Genomic DNA, 25,663 nt, shown 5'->3' on the forward strand with positions numbered 1-25,663 from the left:
GTTCTTCCTTGATTGCCATTATGTAAAGATGAAGGAACAGTGATTGAAGTTGTAAAGAAAATATTCATTTACCGTTACATTGTATATATCCAAAACCACGAAGGGTTGGTATGTATAAGTAGTAAATGGAAAAGTTGTGTCTAATAGTTGGCTGATTATAACTTTCTTTCTCCTCTGACCATTTGTCTTTAGTAGCTGCTTGCATGTGGCCATTACTAGTTGTCTGTTCACTAACCAATGACCGCTCTCACTAACATCATTCTCACTAACTGACTTTTGCTTGGGGGTTCTTGCTTTTATAACTATCCAGAAGGATAGACATATCATTGAGAACAATAGATTTTGTTGGAGGTCTGTGATATATCTATTCTAGCTTTTGGTGAAATAGAAGAGGTTAGAAGGGTTAAGTGGTGAAGACATTATTTTGCTTAGCTAAGGCATCTGGCAAATGTAACAACTGTCACAGAAAACTATTGTTTTAACTTGAGGAAAGTGCTGTTGAACTGTTAATTCAAATTTGGCTATCTAGGATCGAATCCATGCCATGCCTGCAAGATCCACTACATCACTCCCCTCTCCAGTTAGGTTCTGAGTGAAGGAAACGAATGATTGAAGCTGAGAAAGAAATGTATGTGAAATGCCTTGAAATATGCAGGAGCAAAAGTGTGGCATGCTGGCGTGTTGTAAGGGACAAACAACTTTCTCTATGTATGCGCAACCGACCTAGGGTCTTACAGAGACTCATTGTGTCTACAAGGGCACAGGAAACATGAAAAACAAGCGAGAAAGCATATGTGGGGCATGAATTTGACAGAGTTAGCATGTGTGTATGTAACAATGTGTGTGCAAGGCCAGGCGCTGAGGAAAGGCGCATGTGTGTGTATATGCAACAATGCATTTTCAAACTGAATGAGAAGAAAAATATATACATGCAAAATGCAACGTGCAACAATGTGACTGAAAGAAAGTGGAAGTGCAAAATATGAATAAAAATGAGAAGGCATGCAAACAAAAATTCAGGTTATGAATAAATGGGATCTTTTCTGACCGACAGATTTTTTAATTAATTTTTTTAACTAAACACTTTGAAACTTCTGATACTGTCGTACATGAACATTCATATTGCACATCCAGTGTCTATTACTATACCCTCGGGCCGATCAAAGTCTTGTGAGTTAATTTGGTAGACGGAAACTGAAAGAAGCCCGCCCGTCGTATATATATATATATATATATATATATACACACACACGTGTGTGTGTGTCTGTGTTTGTCTCCATCATCGCTTAACAACCGATGTTGGTGTGTTTACGTCCAGGTAACATAGAGGTTCGGCAAAAGATACCAATAGGATAAGTACTAGGCTTAGAAAGAATAAGTCCCCGGTTCGATTTGTTCGGCTAAAGGCGGTGCTCCAGTATGGCCACAGTCAAATGACTGAAACAAGTAAAAGAAACACATCTCAGAATCGTATTTCGTTTCGGAGTTTCCGTTTTTTTAATTAACCTTTTTCTTGTCACCTGCGTTTATAAAGCTTTGACTTTTTTCACCTTAAACTTCCGGTAGTCTCCGAAGGTTACTTCCTGTCGGTTTCACTCTTATTCAGTTACGTTTTTCCCATACGACGTGTTGCGTGCTATCAGTTTGAACTTTTGTTTTTGTTAGAATTTCATATGTAAGTACATATTATTATATTACAAATTGCAAGTAAGAAATCAAAAAGATAAGCAAAAAAAATTTGAAAACTTTTTGATATCAAAATTGTTTTTAAATTATTACACCGGGAAAAAAAAATTCAAATTTGTCAACGAATGAAATGAAGTTTCACACCAGGCTCGACCAGTCAGAGCAGTGCTTTTCAAACTTTTTGCTGGAGCGGAACCCCAAGGAAACATTCCACTGGCTCAGGGAACCCCTGTGCAATAATGTAATAGTCTTATGCACACATATCTGCACAGGAAAATTAAAAATTACTGCCGATTTTAGCAGTTTTGTAACTTCTTGCGGAACCCCTGGACTGTACTGGCGGAACCCTGGTTGAAAACCACTGAGTCAGAGGAACAACAAAACTATAAATTTACCTAATTTATTTTGAATGAGAATGTCAGTTAAAACAAACTTTGGAAATGTTCTTGCCATTATCTCATATATTATTTTAGTCGAGTCGGTGACTTACTACTTATTTCACCGGTAGGTGTACAGTGGATTCATGTAAGTTATGAATATCCTGTATTAAGGAAGATCAAGTGCTAACTTGCTTGAACACTCTGTGACCCATTCAGATGGAACTCAGTGTAGCAAGAGACCGACTCAACCAAAAAATATACTATTAATCTCAACTACGGTATTGAGAACTCTTTTTTTCCAACTGTCAGCATATATACACGTATACATATAGTTTAAATGTGATTAGTTTTAAATTAACACTTTCGTTGTATATTTTTACCTACTTTCATTATTGTTTTGAAATATTTCGAAAATGAGTATTTTTCTCTAAATATTTTAAATGCTTAAAATTTAATATCTGAATGTTTGACCGAATTCTACTTTACGCATATAACCTCTCATAACTTTATTTGTCGGACTTAGGAAGCACAAACAAGTTGGAATTATTCCCGTTTTGACAGGGATTTTTGAGATTTTTTTTTTTTGCACGATGTCCTTGGGGATGTTCTGGACCAGCGTTTTAGCAAAAGAAAAAATATATATTTGCGAAAAGCGATGTCTTCTTTTACGTCCCCATTTCCCCTTCTCTGGACTGATTTCGGTCGATTTTGTTGGCACTGTGCACTTAAAAATGGCAGAGGTAAAGAATATGCCGAGTGTGCGAATTCGTTATTTGTTACGCCCTATATTAACCGCGAATTCTTTACCTTCGCCTTCTACAGTTTTTAAGTGCATAGTTCCCCTCCCCACCCCAAATCATAGTGCCCACAAACTCGGTCGGGGAGCATCATTTTTCGCAATTTTTTTTTTGGTAAAAAATAAGAAACCTGAAAAATTCCAATTTGGTGCTTCCTAAGTCGACGTCCACCAAATATTTTAAGTTTTCGAAATTAAAAAAAAAAAAAATAGGCACCTGAATTTTTGGTTTAAATCTCTGCAATAGACCATTAAAGGTGTTTATGGGGAGAAAGATATTGAAAAACAATCACTACGTCAGACTTGACAAAAAAAAAATGAGGTAATCATGAGATGTGCTAAAATAAGAGCTAAATATCTCCTAAATAACGTGGTGGAGGCTTTAGTTGTTGCAGCCTCCTTTTTTGCTTTGTCGTTTCTCTTCTCTTCTCTGTTCTTCAGCTTCAAAACGGTCTGTTACAGTGGAGATGGAATGATGCCAGCTGGGCCTGTCCTGAGCTTCAATGTCCCAGGCTTTGGGATTGATTCCAGTCAGGTGTAGGCTTTGATTCAGCTGGTCCTTGTATCTACAGACAACAAGCCATGGAATCTTCTTCCAGTTGCAAGTTCACCCTATAAAATATGACAGGGCAGCCTGGTCTCTTTCATTCTTACTATGTAGCCCACCCATCTCCGATGTTTTAGGATGGTGGCCTTGATGCTGCTGCTTTTCGTTCTCCCCAGAACAGACAGCAGTCACATTGTCATTCCATTTGATATTCATAATAGAGTGGAGCTTCTGTTGATGAAATTGCTCTAGTTTTTTGATGTCATCTTGGTAAAGAGTCCAGGTTTCACAACCATAGGGGAGACTGTAGATAACGACTGCTTGGTAGACGCTCAATTTTGTTTAGTGGTTCAGGTTTTTGTTCTTAAAGACCATTTTTGCGAGTCCACCAAATACATTGTGAGCTGCTCTTAATCTGTTCTCCACATCTTTTTCCAATGTGTTCTTGTTTGAAAGCAAACTTCCTAAGTATGAAAAGTGGTCAACTTTCTCCAGTGGCGTCTCCGAGATGGTAATGTTGAGGTTTAGAGTTTCCTGACTTAGAACAGGTTGCGCCAGGATTTTTGTCTTTTTGATGTTTGATGAAAATGTTCACTGCAGTGGCAAACTGCTGCGTTGTCATCAGCATACTGAAGTTCAGTGATCTTTTGCTTTTTGGTCAGTCTTTGTGACTTCAATATGGCAAGGTTGAAACATCCCCTATCATATCAGTACCTATTGTTGGCTCTTGGATTGTCTGAAGGCAGTTCATGAAACATTACTGCAAGGTACAGGGAGAAGAGTGTCAAGGCCAAGCACGTCCTTGTTTTAATCCTCTAGTAATGGGGGAAGTCTTCAGACAATTGGTTTTGATGGAAGATAGTTCCAGTCATACCGTCATGTAATCCCTGTACTAGAGAAATGAACTGATCAGGGTAACTGCAGTGTCAGAGGACCTTCCATATTGCAGACCTTGGGATGGTGTCAGAGGCTTTTTCAAGGTTGTAGAATACAAGGTTTTTGAGAAAATTACTATTTTTAAATCTCACAATGAGAGATATTCAGCAACAGTACTTTGGAGTAAAGATTTTTTGCCAACATAGCATGGCAGTCCTGGTTTAGGACAAATGTTGCTGTAATTTAGCTCCTGGAGACCTCATCTCCAGCTGGCTATACGACACGATCTGTGTCCTTATAGTTTCGAACAAGGGAAAATATAAGGACACAGATTGTGTCATATAGCCAGCTGGAGATGATGTCTCCTGGGGCTAAATTACAGCAACATCTGTCCTAAACCAGAACTGCCATGTTATATTGGCAAAATGAGTATTTTTTCTGTCGCATTACATTCTGAGTTGAAATCCAGCTGAGGTAAACTTAGCCTTGCATTTCTCTAATAAATACTGTAGTCTGAAGTGCACAACACTTGAATATAAAATGGGACTGCCTTTGATGGTAGATGTGTGCAATGAGAGCTGACTCTAGTTAGGCAACACAGCAAATGATATGGTATAAAAAGAACTCGTTCTGATTAGTTTCTTATTGTCTTTTTAGTATCATCACATGCGGGACAGGTATGAAGAAAAATACCATTCAATGTACACTGTTTGAAAGCTTTTCTTCTCTACAAGATGGAATGATGGATTCTTGCGCAGCAAAGAAGGTAATTGTCTTAAATTTTGTTGCAATTAACATAGTGTATCAATCTTGTCTTTCACATAGAGATTTTCTCTAGAGTACAGTTGATTGAATCATCTTGAGTACATAACTGTCATTTGTTTTATTGCTTCTGGTGAGATTTGAACTCAGTAATTTAAAGAACAGGATTAAATATTTTAAGATATTTAGTAGTCTACGCTATCATTTCTGTTAATGACCCTGCGCACGTAAGCAAAAGTAGGGTATTGTAATCACTCATCTTTGTGTTTGCAAAATTACTGGAAAACACCAAATTTGGCAGAAATACTCATTGGATGAGTGGCTTGAAATGATGAAAATTTGGTTTGATTATCTTCAAACATACATTAATACATACATAGATATGCGACTGTGTGTGTACAGTGGGTTTTGTTTATTTATGAGTTGATTTCTTAATTTCACCAGAGTATAAATACCTATAATGGTGATATTTAAAAAAAACAACTTTTTTCAATTAAAGTTACAAATTTCCCAATAAGCAAGTTTAGTCAAACATTTACAAAGCTTAATTCAGTTTAAATTAAAAATCATGGGTAAGCAATGCATTGTAAAACACTATAACTGGCAAAAAAATTTATTTGCACACAGGTTATGCATTTCCCTTCTGATGCCTTTTTTTTTTCGTTTATAACTCTTTTGGCACATTTCATTTTCCAACACCTTTATACATCTTTGAGCTAATCATCCAAAATATTCCTTTCTACTAACGGCACAAGGCCTTAAATTTTGGAAGAGGGGACTAGTCAATTACATCAACCCCAGTGCTTCACTGGTACCAACCCTGAAAGGATGACAGGCAAAGTTGACCTCGGTGGGTGAAATATCACTAAGCATTTCATCTAGCATGCTAATGATTCTGCCAGATTGCTGCCTTGATGCAAAATAATGAGATGTGTTCCAGCATCATGTTATCACTTGTTACTCTACATTAGTACATACCATTTTATCTTATGTAATTAGATACTTTGAAGTATTTTTGCTTTTTCAAATGTCTTTTTTTTCTTCTTCACATTTTGTGCTAACCAGATAGATATTTTTATAATGTAAAAAGCAGTATTTACTATCCTGCAGTGTTGACCATGTTATTCAGTTCTTCCTTTTAAAAGACAGTATGGTATGGTTTGAAGTAACTTTGGATGCTATCTCTAGCAGCTAGAATGACTTCTTGAAAACTCCTTAAATACTGACAGATATAAAGCAAATTTCTTCTAATTGCTATAGGAAACAGAATGCAATTATTAAAGGAGATTATAAGGCTGATGAAATTGGGGATAATACCACTATCATCATCTTTGAAATCTGAAACTGTATTTGTTTCTTGTATTTCTTCATATTGTCACATTTTATACAATTATATTTGAAGTATAGAGGCTTGAGATAGAGAATTGGACTAATATGTTCAATACTTAGTCTCTCATCTCAGGTTTCAAATCTCTATAGGATCAGTAAGAATAGATTTTATTAATATTTTTTCAAATTTTGCTGTTGTATGAAATGATTCCCTGCAAGCATGGCTTTGTGGTTAGGAAGCTTGCTTCCCAACCATTTGGTCTTCAGGTTCAGTCCTACTGTGTAGCATCTTGGGCAAGTATTCTCTACTCTATCCTTAGGCTGACCAAACCCTTGTGAATGGATTTGATAGATGGAAACTGAAAGAATTTTGTTGTGTGTGTGTTTGTGTATTACTTTGTCTAGACATCATATGATGGTTGCAGGTGAGCATCATCATCATACAAATAAAGTTATTTGTTTCCAGTCTAGCTATGTGAAAATATTACCTTGCTTGGAAATAGATGAGGGTTGGCAGTAGGAAGGGCATTCAACTTGGAAAATCTGCCTCAACAAATTCCGTCTGACCATTAAAATGGTGAAGAAGATGATGAGTTATTTCCTTTGAACAATTATTGCTTATCAGTAAATAAATACATAAATTGTTTGTTTGATTTTCAGAAGAGTATGCAGTGGGTGTCTTCTGCATTTGACAGTGGTAGTGAGCAGAATGAAACACAAAATATATCCAATAGCAAAGCATTAAAAAGGAGTTTGAGTTGTGCTTTTAGTAACAAGTCAAAATGTAAACCGCCCAGTTACAGTAACTGTAAAGCTTCTGGAATTCGTCAGAAAGAAAATTCATTTGAAGAACTCTGGGTGGATAAGCATTTCCCGTCATCTATGGTATGTATGATCAGCTTTTCTTGTTTCTTGTTACTCAAGCAGGAGCTTCTGAAAGTGATATATATTGTGACTTGCATGTGTCTCAGCGAGCTGGGTCAAAAGAGTAATCAGCCTATGGATTGACACCTTGACAGTTCTAATCTGATCACCAGCATGTGTTGTGTCATGTGGTCAGATATTTAGATATTGGCTTCAAATTTTGGCACAAGGCCAGCAGTTTCGAGGGAGTGGGTATGTCAGTTACATCAGTTCCTGAGTTTAACTGGTATTTATATTGACCCTGAAAGGATGAAAGGCGAAGTTGACCCTGGTAGTAGTTGAACTAAGGCGGTAAACTGGCAGAAACGTTAGCATGCCGGGCGAAATGCTTAGCAGTATTTCGTCTGCCACTACGTTCTGAGTTCAAATTCCGCTGAGGTCGACTTTGCCTTTTATCCTTTCGGGGTTGATAAATTAAGTACCAGTTGCGTACTGGAGTCGATATAATTGACTTAATCCGTTTGTCTGTCCTTGTTTGTCCTCTCTGTGTTTAGCCCCTTGTGGGTAGTAAAGAAATAGGTAGTAGTTGAACTCAGAATGTAAAGTTGGAAGAAATGCTGGTAAACACTTTTTCTGGTATGGAAATGATTTTGCCAGCTTGCTGCCTCATGATATTTAGATTTTAACAGCCCATATCAGCTGCAAATAGGTACTGTATCATGTAATACTATAGGTAGGATATAACTGATAAGTATTTTATATGTTGAGTTCATCCTTCTAGGAGGCACCAGGAAACCACTTCAATATAGCCTCGCCCTCTATGAAAAGACCTTTAAATAGAGAAGATTTTATGTATTCAGTCTTAACAAAAACTGTCTATGAGTTTACTGTGCTGGATCACCGACCTTATTGGTTATGATTCAAACCTTACTGCTGCAGTTATTTTGCTTTGATCCCGAGCAAGGAACATACCTTTACTTGTTCTAGTTAGCTAGGTTGAATGAAAGATGGTGAAGTTGAGTTTGGATAAGGCTGTGGAGAGAGAGAAGAGAAATGTGACGTTTCAAAGTTATGTCATCTGAATGAGATAGATTTTTTTTTTGTTTCCAGCTAACTAAATAAAGAGTTCTCAAGGAGATCCTTGAGTCTAGAAGATGCTATTTAAAAATGTAATGTATTGATTTGAAATTTCTTGTTCTGCTTTGTCTGGCTGACATAAAACAGGTATCTCTATTTCCTACTTCATTGTTTAGTGGTTAGCAATAGAAAGGACATGCGAATATTTAAAAACTTCATCATCGTTTAACGTCCGTTCTCCATGCTAGCATGGGTTGGATGGTTCGACCGGGGATCTGGGAAGCCAGAAGGCTGCACCAGGCTCCGGTCTTATCTGGCAATGTTTCTACAGCTGGATGCCCTTCCTAACGCCAACCACTCTGTGAGTGTAGTGGGTGCTTTTTACGTGCCGTTTTTCCTTTGCAAGCATGGAAATACAGATGTAGATCAGTAAAAAGACAATATTGCTATGAGACAAGGATATATCAGTGGTTTAGTGGATATCAAACTATTTCCATTTGATGTATTGCTCCTGTTCTCTGGTCTCCTGCTAGTGAGTAATGTATGAGAGCATTTTTAAATGATGTAGCCGATCTCAAAACGCTGAGCCTCATGAAGGAAATGACAGGATTGAGGTATGTAATACATTGCTGTATTCAAGAAGAACTGTCCACCACACCAGAATTGATATCCCAAAACTAAGGTGCCATGCAAAACATTGGTGTGTGTGCTGGTACTACATAAAAAGCGCCTAGTAAACTCTGTAAAGTGGTTGGCATTAGGAAGGGCATCCAGCTGCAGAAACCAAGCCAAAACAGACTATAGAACTTGGTGCCGCCACTAGTCTTGCCAGTTCCTGTCAAGCCATCCAACCCATGCCAGCATCGAAAACTGGCATTAAATGGTGATGATAACATTACTCCAATGAAATAATAAGAACTGAAGTTGTCTTCCAACAGGAACGTTGGTAGCACTTTAACTACTTGACCATTGCAACTTGTCATCAGTAAGTTCATACCTGACCAATTCAATTCAATTCAGTTCTGCCTTAGGATATCAGGAAGATACGGCTGGTATTCCTAGCAGGTCGAGCGACCACTTTCCTTCGTTGTCGCGAATGCAAACATCAACAGTTATTGAGTGGTTGCTTCCCTTGACTTGTTTCTTACTATTTTACTCGTTTACTTGTTTCAGTCATTTGACTGTGGCCATGCTGGAGCACCGCCTTTAATCGAGCAAATCGACCTCAGGACTTATTCTTTGTAAACCTAGTACTTATTCTATCGGTCTCTTTTGCCGAACCGCTAAGTTACGGGGATGTAAACACATCAGCATCGGTTGTCAAGCGATGTTGGGAAGACAAACACAAGCACACACACACATATATATTCGACGGGCTTCTTTCAGTTTCCGTCTACCAAATCTACTCACGAGGCTTTAGTTGGCCCGAGGCTATAGTAAAAGACACTTGCTCAAAGTGCTACGCAGTGGGACTGAACCCGGAACCATGTGGTTCGTAAGCAAGCTACTTACCACGCAGCCACGGTACTACTTAAGAAGAGTGGTCCTGGTGCGCGTATTCGCACATCCGCGCTAGCTAGTCGTGACTAGTCGATCCTACAACGACTACCTAGCAAAGTAAATAAAACACAAAATAATTTTTTTACTCTTAAACTTGGATACAACTGTGAGGTCTTCCTGGTTTCCCGTGACCCGACGCTTGGAGATGCTGTCGCCGATCGCAGCTCGAAGTAAGAGCGATCTTTATTTCATGCCTTTCAGCAACAAGCCTTGGTTACCAGTTGTGAAGATACGTCTGAGATTTCTTTTTTTTTTTTATTTTTGGTTCTTGCTTTTGCTCTCCTGCTTTTCCTACAGCTGATGCGCAAGACTGTTTGCTTGGGAAGGTAATAAGGTGAGATTCGTGGCAAAGCTGTGGGGCAGGGTTGCCTATTTAGTATAGTATATTCTATTTTATGCTAGATCTAGCATTTTTTTTTTTCCAGCATTTAGCTGAATATTTTTGAATCTAGCATTTTGCAGGGAAAATAGCCGATTTAAAATTATTTAGCACTTTCTTAGCATTTTTCTCTGATCATGAGATTCCCACAAAAGTTACCTTTTTCTTTTTCTAATTTCGTTAATGTATCTTATAGCCAAATTTTAGTACTATTGGCTATTGTCGAATTTTTCTTTCAATTTCTTGAAACTTCAAATGAAAGTTTATCAAGTTATTAACTCACCCCTCCCCCCGGCTTTGATACAGAGTGGTATTGGCAGGGGGAAGATTGCTGATATGTATTAATGATTTTCTCCACTGTGTTGATGAGCCATTTTCTATCAGTAATAAAACTGTTGGCATTTTTTGCTGACTTAGGTATGCTAGTCTATATAATAATCTGCTAGTTCATTCATGTTATACTTTAGTTTGTGATAGAGGTGGAGTGAGTGAGAGGTAGAGTAAAAGTGAGAAAGAGGGGGAGGAATGTGAGTATAAAAGAAAGAAGTGAGGAAGAAGTAGAGAAGGATAAGGCCAAATGTGTCATGAGGTTAGTTGAAGGGAGAAGTGAAGACTGAGATGTGTTAATGTAGTGCTGTAGGTTGACGAGGGAAAATGAAGAGTAAGATTTTCGACCTTAAAGAAAGGCAGAGAGAGAGAGAGAGAGACGGACAAGGGAGACGATTACATTGAGAGAGAGAGAGAGAGATAGGCAGATAACATTTGTATTAACAGAGTACAGATAAAAATATAAAGAAAAAGATACAAGCAAACATGAACTAGATTGAAAACTTTGTTACTGAAAACTACACTCATGATAATGGTGGATAGTGAAAAGTATTTCTTTTATTGAACTAAATGTATAACATTCTTCAACCTGTTTGTTCACACATTATGCTTTAGTTTATTAGAAAAGAAGAGGAAATTTGAGAACGAGGGAGGGAACAGATAGCCAGCTGATGCATTATGCTGTTACCTGTGTGGTTAGTGGAAGTGAGGGAGAAAGAGAAATGTTAGCCACAAAGAGGAAAATTACATGGTTGAGAAGTTTGTTGAAGAGGTAGAGATATAAGGTGCTGAGCAGAGGGAAATTTTAAAATCATATCTTATAATAATTCTGCTTGTTATTTCGTTACTTAGCCCATCAGTAATGCTTTCATGTGATTAGCGAAAAAGCGGGAGAGAGAAGCGTCCATGAGGTGAGGTAGAAGGAATGTAATTGTAACACTTTCATGTGATTAGTTGAAGGGAAGGAGAGAGAAAAAGAGGATAAGGCAAAGACGGAGAGAAAAGCATCCATGACGTGAAGTAAGGGGAATTTAATATATGGTTAAAAAAGTTAGTTGAGGGTTGTGATGATATAGAGGAAGAGAGCTAAAAATGTAATTTTAGCAGAGGGATGATTGATATTCTGATTGTGAAGTTAAAGAAAGGCAGAGAGGAAGAGAAATGATGATGATGATGGTGGAGGTGGCAGTGGTGATTGGATAGTAAAAAGTGTATTTTTACTCTATGCGCATAAGGGAAAGCAGGGTATTGTAGTCACTTGTCTGTTTCTGTGTTTGCAAAATTACTGGAAAATGGCTGCATGGATTTTCACCAAATTTGGCAGAAATACTCATTGGGTGAGTGGCTTGAACTCATTAAATTTTGGTGGACAAGTGAATCAAAATATTTTTTCTTTTGTTATAAAAGCATAACCTGTAAGCAGGGGAAATAACTCTTGATGTCATTTTGTTGAAATATGAATTTGTCTGAGATTATTTAATTAAATTTTATTTTATCCTTGTGTGCGTGCGGGATATTGCATCACTCCTTTGATGCCTATTTTTTTCCTTTTGCTTTTTTTTTTAATGGAATAAATTTTTTTTATATCACTTATCATCTCATGCACGTAGGTGCAATTCTGTGAAATATTCACGCTTATTTATTTGGAAGTTATATTTAGTTTAACTAAAGGTTGTATCATATGTATGGGATATTTTTTTTGTTTATGAGAACCTTTGAAATACTTTAAGGAAAGAGATTGCTAGGTCTTGTATCCAAGTAATCACGTACACTCCATCTGTTGTTATGAAACCATGTTCAATGATGATTATATATTTGTTTCTAATTTTCATCAGTTTATTGATACTAAAAGTAAATGAAAGGGTCAGACTCAGTGTTGTCTTAAGTCATGGGCACACTAACCAGTTACCCAAGCGTCCTACAAGTCTCGAGACCTAATGCTATTCTTTTTATTTTGTGTATGTAGGGGACCTCTTTGCATGGCTTTGTTTTAAGGCCTGTAATTCTGTTAAAATGACCCTGATCAGATTTTTATTTCTTTGAGGTGTTGATTAGCAGAATTGTTGGACAAAAATTCCTTGTATTTGTTCTAACTCTTTACTTTCTGTGTTCAAATCCTGTTGAGGATGACTCGTACTCCAGTATCAGTCAGTTACTGGGGTTGATTTAATCAGCTACCCAACCTCTGAAATCTCAGACCTTGTGTTAGAAATGATAACTCTTTCATTATCATTAAACTGATGTTTGAACATAAAAATATTGTACAGTGGAAAATTTTCATTTCACTGTGAACCCTTTGAAACAAATGGTGTTGCATAATAGAATTAAAAGCAGTGTCCTGCAAGTTGGTATGAAAAGGCGTTAAGACAGTAGAGTGTTATTTATAGGAGATTTGGCTGCTACATCTAGTTGGTCAAATAATCACAATATAGTTATGCTGCTCACTTGAATTTCATGTATGAGCCATTGTTGCAGGTCTTTTGGTTGAATAATGAAATAACTTCTCAGCTGAAATTTTTGGATGCATCGATATTTGATTTTAATATGTGACAATTAAGCTGTTTCTTAATTGTGGGCTACTCTTAAAAGTGGACTACTCTGCATTTTGCTTCATTGTTTGTTGGAATCTCTCAGCATTAGTAGACTAGTCTTATTCATATGACCAGCAATAATTATGCTGTATAGAAATTTGAAATAATTTTTCTAACTGGAATATTTTGTCCTAACACCAACTATAGCTGATGGATTGGCAGATTCTTTAGGAATGTTGGAAAAAAATCAACAGCATCATTTAACTTCCATATTCCATGCTGGTATCGATTGACAGGCTTCACAACATACAAACAAATATGCACACAAATATTCATATACAATGAATTTCTGCAGTTTCTGGCTACAAAAATTCCTCATGTTGTGCTTGAGAAGAAGATCCATCAAGCTGAGCGAAATCACAGTTGTAGCATGTAAACGCACCCAGTGTCATGCAAATGGTACCCATTACACTCTCGGTATGGTTGGCGTTAAAAAGGGCATCCAGCTGTAGAAAACCATGCCAAATCGGACTGGTGCAGCCTTCCAGCATGTTAGCCCAGTCAAACAGTCCAACCCATGCCAGCATGGACAACAAATGTTAAATGGTAATGAGACAGACACATAAGTAAGCACATAAATGCAAAACAAGGGGGTGAAAAAATAGTACTCAGATACTGAAGTTATGCTGTTTGATCACAACTGTCCAATGAACGAATACATGAAACTCCAAGTAACAGCTTTTTGTGATGTTTTTGCAGCTTTGATAGAAAAGTATATATATATATATGCGGATGCGCAATGGCCCAGTGGTTAGGGCATGGGACTCGGGGTTGTAGGATCGCGGTTTCGATTCCCAGACCAGGCGTTGTGAGTGTTTATTGAGCGAAAACACCTAAAGCTCCACGCAGCTCCGGCAGGAGGTGGTGGCGATCCCTGCTGTACTCTTTCGCCACAACTTTCTCTCACTCTTTCTTCTGTTGGCCTGCTCGCTTGTTGGTGTCATTTGAAGGCTAAAACAATGCAAAACGCATTGTGACCAGCGATGTGTAGCAGCATCTGATAGCCTGGTCGGTCACGGTGATATATATATATATATATATATATATAAATATATATATATATATGACAGGCTTCTTTCAATTTCTGCCTACCAAATATCCACTTTACAGAGCTTTTGTTGGCCTGAAGCTATAATAGAAGACACTTGTCCAAGGTGCCACACAGCGGGACTGAACCTGAAAACATGTGGTTGGGAAGCAAGCTTTTTACCACACAGCCATGCCACTCAGGAAACTGTAATTGAGTAATGTGTGTTTTCAGATCCATATTCTGTTGCTAATTAATATAATTCACTAGATAATGAGAAGAAATAAGTAAAAAGGACTTTGGAAGCCTGTTGATTTATTTAGTGTCCTTTATGAAAATTCAAAGGAAACAAAATATTTCATACTCACATGTATGCATCTGTGTGTGTTACTGTTAGTAAATACACTCTATAATTCAAATTCAATGAAAGTTGGTCTTTAGTCTCTTATCTTCAGTTTGATTTTAATATTTTAGGAAGAACTTGCTGTTCACAAAAGGAAAGTTCAAGAGCTGGAAACCTGGATGAAGAATACTCTAAATTCTAAGAAGGTATTTGCATTACATTATTTACATTGTTTACATTTTGATATTTGTCCTCATCTTGTTTGTTAACACATTTCGGCTGATATACTCTCCAGCCTTCATCAAGTGTCTTGGGGAAATTTCGAACCTGGGTTCTCATTCCTAAGGTATTTTTCAATGTTGTTGCTGTTGCTGCTGCTCTTCTTCGTCTTCTTCAAGTCACTGCTTGGAATCGAACGTGGAATCTTGGGGTTAGTAGCCTACGCTCTTAACCACGGGCATATGATGTAGTGGTTAAGAGCGCAGGCTACTAACACCAAGATTCCGAGTTCGATTCCAAGCAGTGACCTGAATGATAATAATAACATCAAAAAATACCTTAGGAACGAGAACCCAGGTTTGAAATTTCCCCAAGACACCTGACAAATGCTGGAGGGTATATCAGCCAAAATGTGTTAACAACAAGCAAGATGAGGACAAATATCTGTCAAATGTAAATAATATACATAATTCCTCATCTCTTAAAAAAGAACTGTATTATCTAAGAAGGTAGTGTTTTATTTATTTATATTTTCTTTTTTATTTTCTAATCTTTGATTTAGATATATTTCCTTTGAAATTTGAAATGTGTGTTTGGATTCAGAAAATTTTCAGTGCACTGCAGAATCATTTAAAACATATTGTTTGTTGAAGTTATCCATTCTTTTGATCAGGCATGAAGTTTGTGTTTAGAAAGGAAAAGAGTTTGATTGATTGAATATCAGTGTATTTTGCCTTCTACTGATTCCAGGAAGAGTGAAGAGTGAAGTTGACTTCTCGTGGAATTTGAACCCAGAAACAAGAGCCTGCAAAGAATCACAAGTATAGCTGTGTAGTGAAGGCATTTGCTTGCAACCACTTGGTTCTAGGTTCAATCCCACTGTTGTTATAGTCACCAAGTGACCATTTCATTTATATATATGTATATATGCCTGTATGTATGTGTTCATATTTTTTTGTCTTGAAGCAGGTATGATGATTGTAAACAAAACTCATGGTCATACAAACGGTGTTTGTTAACAAAAAGTGTGTCTGGTTTTTGAGTTGTTTATTGTTTAAAAGGCTGGGCAAAATAGTTTCTTACTTGGAAACAGGTGAGAGGTGGAGATGGGAAGAGCATCTAACTGTTGAAAATTCTTCCTCAATGAATTTCATCTCACTCATTCAGATATGAACAAGTGGTTGTTGAAACAAGGATGATGATGATGGTGTTGTACATGTGCATGTTTTTCATTGATGTTAATTAGTTCAGAATATCAAATTTGATAAAACTGTTTTTCTAATTCTACAAATTCCACTTTAAGAATGAGATTATCTATATATAATAATTCTCAAGGGCCACCCTTTAGCATTTAAACTGGCCATTTCCAGCCCAAATATTTTACCTGTTTTATGCTCAATGGCCAGATCCAGTCTGTTGTACCTACCTTACTATGTCATTTCAAAAATAAACAATCACATCATTGAAATTTGAAAGCCACAAGATAATGCATGATTAATTCAAAACAATGTGAATAAATGAGTATTACATTTAACAGATTAATCTGAATGCTAAAGAGTTAAATTCCCTGCTATGGCCTGGAGGACTATGATGAATAGATGAGGACTGAGTCCTGGTGATCTACTTATTAAATTTGTTGCTGTATTCATTGTTAACTCTCAACTAACTAACAGCACATAATACATAGCTCATGTGGATCACACAAGCCACTTGTCTACCCCTAATTTTCTCATTGACTATCAGGTCGCAGAACAAGGGAACCTGTTGAAGACTTTATCCATATTGATGAATCCCAAATATAGTGGCTTACATTTTGCTAAATAATCTTTGTGTAGTTGTGTTACTAGAAAGAAGGAATCAGTAGTACTTTTTTCAATCATAGAATTAAAGTGCACTTTGTCTAACTTAATTCTGTTCCTGATTAATTGGTCTATAACTCTTCCTATAATTTTCTTGACCTGGTCCAGCAATTTGATACATCTTTAATTACTTCTGTCTAAGGGCATCTCCTTTACACTTGTAACAGCTGACGATAATGTTGCTATCCATTCCTGTACAGCTTGATTAATTATACAGACAACTAAGTTGTGTCCTACTCTAGCAGATATTTTAAGCTTCTCAGCAGTGACTCCTGATGGACCAGAAGGCTTTCTCTGCCTTCGTTTCCTTCATTGCTTTATTCATCCATCCACCCATCTGCTCACTAAGTCAACTTGTTATCAAATACACGTAAACGACAACCAAATATACCAAGTGCTACTTCTTTTGTATGTTTACTTGTATATCAAACAGGCTACATACCATTATACATGATTGAATGGGAGTGATGCTAGAACTGAGAATAGAAAGTTGGCTTGCTGATCTATATCTCTTAATCTAATTAAAGTACTGAAATAAAAACCAAGGTTTTTTCCCTATCTTTTTTCCTGTTTATAGCCAGCTCCTGTGTTATTACTGACTGGACCTTCAGGTGTTGGGAAAACAACAACTCTCAAAGTCCTTGCAAAAATGTTCAAATATGATGTCCAGGAGTGGACCAACCCATTGACGTCTACTTTTGAGACTTTCTCTGATACGTGGAACGCACAAGGTAAGTACATCTCATGATGGCTGATTGTTGTTTTTATTTATTGATTTTATTTTTAAAGCATTACTATGATGAATGTAGCTAACTATTCTATGGTATGGGTAAGTTCTTGTTGAGTTGTTTAGTGCAATTTGGTTTTGATTCATAGTAGAGAATAGGTTTGGTGGTTATGGTATTCTGCTCATGATTGTAAGGTTGTGAGTTCAATTCCTGGTGACATGTGTCCTTAAACAAGACACTTTATTTCATGTTGCTCCACTCAGCTGGCAAAAAAGAGTTGCACCTGTAATTCGATGGGCCAACCTTGTCACATTTGTGTCATGCTGAATCTCCCTGAGAACTATGTTAAATGTATATGTGTTTGTGGTGTACTCAGCCACTTGCATGTAAATTTCACAAGCAGGCTGTTCTGTTGGTTGGATCAACCGGAACCCTTGTAACTAACAGTGTCAGTCTCTTTCCTGGTAGAGACTGTTTGCATTTCTTTAATTACTAATGTCTTTTGAAATGGCACGAAATATAAATAAATGTTATAGTGCCTGTGTATTTCCTGCCATACAAGTTAAACTTTTCTGACCCAAATTTACTGCTCCAAAAAAAAAAAAAAAAAAAAAAAAAAAAAGGTAGGTTGACCTTTTCACTAATATGACTTTGGAGGAGCAAAAATTCCATGTGAAATGCAGCAGGATTCAGGAAGATACCAATGATATTTGAATGTTTACACTACATCTTTATATTATATACTACATCAACTTGTATGCCAGGAAATTCACTGTATTCTTCATAGGAAAGGAACACTATGAAATACTTTGAAGTAGGAAACAATTTGTAGCTCATCAGCTGATCTTTTTTTTCAATTTTCTACAATTTGTAATTTTAAAATTGCTAAAACTGACAAAACTAAGAAAGAGAAATTGAAGGAAAAACTTGAATTTCAGATTTGATTATTTATTAAAAAAACAAAACAAAAAAAAATCATCATTAGAAAATTGAGCTTCAATTTCAAATTTTTCCTTATTCTCTTTTGAATTCCTGAAATTTATCATTATGAAATAAGCTCATATTCCTAATTTATATTAGTATATATATATATTTTTTTGAAAACAAAACATTTCAAAGAAATATATTTCACACTCATGTCTTTTAAATTCTTCTTTCCAAATTTTTCCCCAGTAGATGGCTCTCACTATGAATCTCAGGTGAGCCTCTTCAAGGAATTCCTTTTGCGTGCAAGTAAATACAAACAGTTGGACCTTCTTGGCTGTGAGCAGTTTCAGAAAAAGATTATCCTTGTTGAGGTTTGTATACAGAGAGAATACAATCACATTATAGATATGGCTTTATGGAATCAATGAAAATTGATTGTGTCAGATATTGTAGATAAAGTTCAGCAACACAGTATCTTGTAGTTATGGAAATACCATGTTGATATTATTATTAACAAAATATAGATGGAAGCATGGCTGTGTGTTTAAAAATTTGTTTTGCAATCACATGATTTCAGGTTCAATCCCACTGCACAGTATCTTAGGCAAGTGTCTTCTACTATAGCTCCAGGTCGATTAATGCCTTGTGAATGATCTGGTAAATGGTAACTGTACATATGTCATCATTTAATATTTGCTTCCCATGCTGGTAAGGATTGGACAGTTTGACAGGAACTGTTCAGACTCCAGTTGGCATCTTTTCTATGGCCGGATGCCCTTCCCGACACCAACCACTTTACAGAGGGTGCTAGATGCTTTTTGCATGCCATTGGCACAGGTGCGTTTATGGAGTTTCTATCTCTTCCACATGTCTCCTCCACAGTAAGAGATCAGCTGTTCTTTATACAGCTGTCCTCGTCCATATACATTACATACCATACCAGCCTTCTCTTTTGTACACCACAGCTTACACCTAACTTTTTTATCAGCATGCACACAGACATTGCACATCCAGTGAAGCATGTTAGCTTCATACCTTTCAAGCCTTCGCATGTCCTCATTGGTCACAGCCTGTGTTTCACTGCCATGTAGCATGGCTGTTTGCACACAGGCATCATACAATCTGCCTTTCACTCTGAAGGCAAAGCCCTTTGTTACTAACAAAGGTAGAAGCTCTCTGATCTTTGCCCAACCTATTCTTGTTCTAGAAGCTACACTCTTAGAGCATCCATTTATCCACTACTTTTAAATATCTTCTCTGTCATTTAACAAAGTCTATTTTTTGTACATTTCTAGTGATTATTGTACCTTTACATCTGCCACACATAAAGACTACTTTATCTTTTAACCTTACTCTGATATTCCTGTACCTCTTATATGTCTATAGCTTGAACTAGACACACCTCATGGAGTTTCTATCTATGCCTTTTCTACTTATTGAGCAGGGCTGTCTCCCTGAAGGGATTTGTGATTTGTCTTACTAAGACTTTGGTCTTTGCTAAATTGACTCTAAGGCCCTTTGATTCCAGACCTTGTTTCCACACCAGGAATTTCTTTTCTAGTTCTGGTAGAATGAGGTCATCAGCATAGAGGAGCTCCCAAGAGCAGCCTGTCTTAAATCCCTCTGTTTTTGATTGTAGGACTATGATGAACAAGAGGGGCTGAAGACCAAAGCTTGGTGAACTCCTACTTGTACACTGAATTCATTGCTATACTCATTGCCAACCCTCACCTTAATGACAGCATCCCTCTACAAGGCTTGTACAGCTCTCACCAACCACTTATCTATCTCTAGTTTCTGCATTGACTACCAGATAAGGGAGAAGTAGACCCTGTCAAAGGCTTTCTTCATGTCAGCAAGTACAGAGTTTATTGATGGCCAAGTATTTCTCCTGCAGCTGCCTTACCAGGAATATAGGATCAGTGGTGCTTCTCCCTAGCATGAAACCAAACTGCATCTGTTCTTGACTAACTCTCTTCTTAATGAGTTGGGCTATGACCCTCTCTAACTTTCATTACCTGATCCAACAACAGAAATTTTCCCCATCTTCATATCCTTCATAGTTTTATCTACCAAGCTACTGTCTAAAATGTAATCACTTCATGGTGGATTTATTGTTTCTATCTATTTCTCTTGCAGGATTACCCCAATGTATTTTTCCAGAATCCTACTAGTTTCCAATCTATTATTCAGTAAGTATTCAGTTTAAAATACCCCAAATTCTGGAGTTTTTAATTTAACTTTAAAAACACCATGGTGTATGTGTGTGTGTTTACATCTTCTTTTTCCTGAGAATGGGTTAGATGGATTCTTGTGGTTCAAGTCTTTATTCAGAATTGCTACTCTCTTTGATGGGGCTGTATATTCCACTTTTTGGCATGGTTTCTATAGCTGGATGCCTTGTCTATTGCCAACCACTTTATAGAGTATACTGTTTGTATTTTTCCATGGCACCAACACAGTTGTCTTGATCATACCAACAGAGGTTGTTTTGACCACAACAAAAGGAGTCTTCTCTATTCTGTTTTCATTTATTCATTTACCTGTACCAAAGGATTGTCTTGTCCTTGACAACACCAGAGTCTTCTCTCTGTATAGTCACTGTTCATCCATATTTATTTTCTACATCTGAAAGGAAGAAAGTTTGTGATACTACTTGGTAACAATAGGGAGGTTCACAGATGGTGGCTATTTGAATATCACATTTATTGAAATCCGATCAGTCACTGATTTACTGCATTTTTATTGGTGAGAGTGATAAGGGATTGTCTGTAACTTAGGCAGAACAAATACCACTTGTTTTTTTTTTTTTTTATTCAAAAGCAGTTTTTTCCATTTTTCTCATTCTTATTTACATATTTGACCAGTATATAACAAGCTTTTGCACAGTTTCTGTTTGTCAAATTCCACTTTCAACCCATGGCTATAATAGAGAGACCTCCTCATTTCCTAGTGCTGATGTATATTTTTCAACCCATGCTAGCATGTAAAAGTGAGTTTTAAAAAAAGAATGAAAGATGTGTGTGTGTGTGTGTGTGTGTGTGTGTGTGTGTGTGTGTGTATACTTAAATATGAATTATATTTTTTATAAAAGCTTCATAGGATCATCATTGTTTAATGTCCGTTTTCCATGCTGGCATGGGTTTGATGGTTTGCTAAGGAGCTGGTCAGCCACAGATAAAAAAGGATATTTCAACCCATTGGACACACACATACATTCAAATACACTCATCAACTCAGCACACGTAAATGCACTCACTCTCGAAATCAATCCAATCCAAGTATACTTATACCCACATCCATACTCACACACACTCTCTCTCACATACATGCAGACATACACAATGTTCCTTTTATTTCTAATATTCTGTTTTCTCAGAAAATATATTTCTACTGGGCTGAATCCACTGGTGTTTATAATAAGTGATTCTGCAAGTAGCAGCCACAATGAAAGACTTTTGTTTCCAAGTGAATTCCAGCACAGTATTGGCATGAGTCACATAAGGTAAGGTTTCTTCAGATTTTTATTTTGAAAATATTTCAGGAATTTTAGAAGATAAAATGGCAGAAAATAATACCAGAATACTTGCTAAGGAGGAATAAGTCTTGTTTAACTGAAGGGCAATATGTCCATCCTGTATTTTTGTCTCAGTTTATCTTCAACCACATAGTCCGATGTGTTCTTTCTTGCTTTTAAGATGGTGAAGTATGATGTAAAGTAGATTTGGCTGCTATTTTAAGCATGACAAGTGTCCATATAGAGACTTGAGATTTGAGTGACGAATCAATAAGAAGCCAATCTACAAAATGAAAGGTCACAAGTTCATATCCCATTAAAAACACTGTGCTGTGTCAGTGGCCCATGTACTTAAATTTCGAAGACTTCCAATAATCTGCTAGCCGTAAATAAGGACTTCATCATCATCATTTAGCGTCCGCTAGCATGGGTTGGACGGTTCAACTGGGGTCTGGGAGGCCAGAAGGCTGCACCAGGCCCAGTCTGATCTGGCAGTGTTTCTACGGCTGGATGCCCTTCCTAACGCCAACCACTCCATGAGTGTAGTGGGTGCTTTTTATGTGCCAGACGGGGCTGGCAAACGGCCACGGTCGGATGGTACTTTTTACGTGCCACCGGCACAGGGGCCAGGCGAGGATGGCAACGGCCACGATCGGATGGTATTGCATTTCTGGGTTTGTTTCTTCTTTCAGTTTAACTTGGAAATAACGGTTTCACCAGCCTGTTTTTGTTGTATAGCTGTAACTACATTGTTCAATATGTTTTTCCATTTTTATTATGATGGTTGAGTGTCATTTGAAGCGGATTTGATAGCTATTTCTAGCAAGGTGAACAACCTTGTATTTTACTGACACTTTCTATTATAAGTATGTTTTTCTATTCTGGCACAAGTTGGACAGGTTTTCTGAAACAATATTATCAAATGATGGTAAATACACAATAAACAAAGAATAATTTACTTTCAAATATTGATTAAAGTCATTTTTATTTCACTTGTGTTGTTAATATTTTTGAAGAAAGTGATGTACATCACAATATTTCTTTTACTGCTACTCTAAGTATCTAATGTTTTAGTGATTTTCTCAAAGGAGAGTGGTAGACTGAGCACTTTTACATTAGCCTTTCTCACTTCCTTTCTGCTCTTTAAAGATTTGTTTTTGAATAGAAAATATAGAATATTTTAGTTCCATAAAACCCAGAATTAAAATAAGATGTTATACAGGAAGGCTTATTGGCCCTACAGTGGTGTAAACTACAAGCAAATGGATAAGTAAAATACATTTTTTTTTTTTTTCAGTTTCAACCCTGTAGCACTTACTATTCTTACCAAAGTCCTCACCAAAATTGCCTTAAAAGAATCTGTAAAGGTCAGTCAACTTCAGTTTTTTTTCCTCTATTTCATCACACAAATCTGCTGAAAAGTTCCTGGCTTTGGTTGAAAGAAAATACAGGAGGATCAGTTAATTATGATTTTATTGAACATATTCTCTCAGACTCACACACTAATTGCAATGGTTCTTCAGTTTTTCTAAGCCATGTAAAAGAATTCAGAAGATTGAGCCATTTGTGACACCCTTAAAGCCAGGAACTTTTCCAGCACACCCTCATAAAACCAATGCAAGTGTTGAATGATAGACATTAAAAGACAGAAAAGATAAAAGCATGATGTTACTTTAGCAGTTTATGGGCTGAAGTAAAGAAGACCAAGTTACATGCAACTGGATCTGGAACCACACTGCATTGTGTTTAATAATTATATGCATGAAGCAAGCAGACTATTTAAAATATTTCATCAAATTTGATGACTGGCATTCGTGCTAGTGGAGCCCTAAGAGTACCATCCGAGCGTGATCGGTGCCAGAGCAACAAACTGGCTTCCATGCCAGTGGCACATAAAAAGCACCATCCAAGCGTGATCATCTTCTGCGTCGTGTTACTGGTACTTGTGCTGGAGTCATGTGAAAAAACATTCGAGTGAGGTCGTTACCAGTGCCACTGGACTGGCTCCTGTGCAGGTGGCACATAAAAATCACCATTTGAGTGTGGCCATTGCCAGTATCGCCTGACTGGCCCTCATGCCAGTGGCACATAAAAGCACTCACTATACTCAGGGAGTGGTAGGTGTTAGGAAGGGCATTCAGCTGTAGAAACTCTGCCAGATCAGATTGGAGCCTGTTGCACCCATCTGGTTCGCCAGACCTCAGTCAAATCATCCAACCCATGCTAAGCAGACGTTAAATGATGATGATGAATCCCTGTGTGGTCTCTTGCCTTGCCAGTTCCTGTCAAATTGTCCAACCCGTACTAGTATGTAGAACATGTTAAATGTTGATTTTCATACTGGCATGCATTGGACAAGTCATCACTGGCTGTGTAGTTCTTATTCAGAATTACTGCCGTGTCTTTCTCAAACATTTCACTTTTGGTTTTGTTTCTACCGCTGGATGCTCTTCCTGTCACCAACCACTTTATAAAGTGTATTGAATACATTTTATCATGGCACCAGCACTAGAGAGGTTGTCATGTACCACAGTAGACTGAAAAGTCCTCACTACTTTACTTGGCATAGATCAAGATGGTGAATAGTAACTGTCAAGAGAAAAACCAGGATGGATGGCAGAGGGGACTAGTGTATGAGGGTAGAAACAGAATTATGGGAGTCAGAGGGCGGTACAAGAGAAGAGTGTGCTAGGTGGACACTAATAAAATTGAGTGTAAGAAGTACAAAGAGATCCAATGCAGTTATTAGTACACACTGATACATGCATACACACATTCATAAATGAATAAGTGTGCTGACATCTACACGTGTATAGTGCAATAGAGAGAATAATTTTCATCATCATCGCCGCTTTCCTTGCTGGCATAGGTTGGACGGTTTGACTGAGGACTGGCAAGACAGGCTGCTGCACCAGGCTCCAATCTGATCTGGCAAAATTTCAACAGCTGGATGCCCTTCCTAAAGCCAACCACTACGAGAGTGTAGTGGATGCTTTTTACGTGCCACCTACATAGGAGCCAGTCATGTGGTACTGGCATTGACTATGCTTGAATGGTGCTTTCTATGTGCCACCAGCATGGGTGCCAGCCAGGCGGTACTGGCATTGACTACACTTGATTGGTGCTTTTTATGTGCCAGTGATATGGGACCAGTCAGGTGGCACTGGAATTGACCATGTTTGTATGGTGTATTTTACGTGTCGCTGGCATCGGAGCCAGTCTGGTGAGACTGGCATTGATCACGCTGAAATGGTGCTTTTTACATGCCACTGGCTTGGGAGCCAGTCAGGCGGTATTGGCATCAATTAGGTATGGGTGTGTGGTTAGGAAGCTTGCTTCCCAACCACATAATTTCGGGTTCAGTTCCACTGCATGGCATCTTCGGCAAGTATCTTCTGCTATAGCCGCAAGCTGATCAAAGCCTTGTGATTGAATTTGGTAGACAGAAGGTTCTGTCATTTGTGTACATGTGTGTGTGAGTGCTTCTGCTTTCCTAACAGAGAGAAGGGGGAAAAAAAAAGAATGATATACATATATAACAATTTGTTCATTTAACCTTTGTTTTGTAGAGTACCAACAAGATAAGTATGCCATCAAAAACGGTTCTGGAGTCTATAGCTTTATCCAGTAATGGTGACATTAGAGGAGCTGTCAATGCATTGCAGTTTTCTTGTTTAAAAGGTTTGTCAAATTTGCATTTTGCATTTTCCTTGTAGCTATCTCAATATGTTACTGTGCAGCCCCAGGTCAGCTTTATGCAGGTAAACTCAGGGCTTGTGCTGATAATTGGTTGAATGATAAGCTGTGAGTCACAGATCTATTGTTCTAAATACACCATATCTTCACCTAGCTTTACATGTTTTTTCTAT

The 25,663-nt window shown here is 37.5% G+C and overlaps 1 protein-coding gene across 3 annotated transcripts in view; it reads left to right on the forward strand.

The window, feature by feature from the left end:
• The first annotated feature begins 1,599 nt into the window (after positions 1–1,599).
• Positions 1,600–25,663, forward strand: part of LOC115214227 (cell cycle checkpoint protein RAD17-like) — a 52,524-nt gene continuing 28,460 nt past the window's right edge. Inside the window, exons 1-10 of one of the 3 annotated variants that reach the window (XM_036504703.1) lie at positions 1,600–1,675; positions 4,943–5,051; positions 7,037–7,261; positions 14,676–14,750; positions 17,200–17,353; positions 18,524–18,648; positions 20,417–20,469; positions 21,657–21,782; positions 23,092–23,161; positions 25,364–25,475. In XM_036504703.1, the coding sequence (XP_036360596.1) occupies positions 4,965–5,051; positions 7,037–7,261; positions 14,676–14,750; positions 17,200–17,353; positions 18,524–18,648; positions 20,417–20,469; positions 21,657–21,782; positions 23,092–23,161; positions 25,364–25,475 (1,027 nt within the window). In that variant the 5' untranslated portion in view covers positions 1,600–1,675; positions 4,943–4,964. Of the gene's footprint in view, positions 1,676–2,087; positions 2,345–4,942; positions 5,052–7,036; positions 7,262–14,675; positions 14,751–17,199; positions 17,354–18,523; positions 18,649–20,416; positions 20,470–21,656; positions 21,783–23,091; positions 23,162–25,363; positions 25,476–25,663 lie in introns of those variants that run through there. The other 2 variants (XM_029783345.2, XM_036504704.1) reach the window with 2 other exon arrangements.

Source organism: Octopus sinensis, linkage group LG7, assembly GCF_006345805.1.
Source record: "Octopus sinensis linkage group LG7, ASM634580v1, whole genome shotgun sequence".
In the NCBI taxonomy this organism is placed as follows: Eukaryota; Metazoa; Mollusca; class Cephalopoda; order Octopoda; family Octopodidae; genus Octopus; species Octopus sinensis.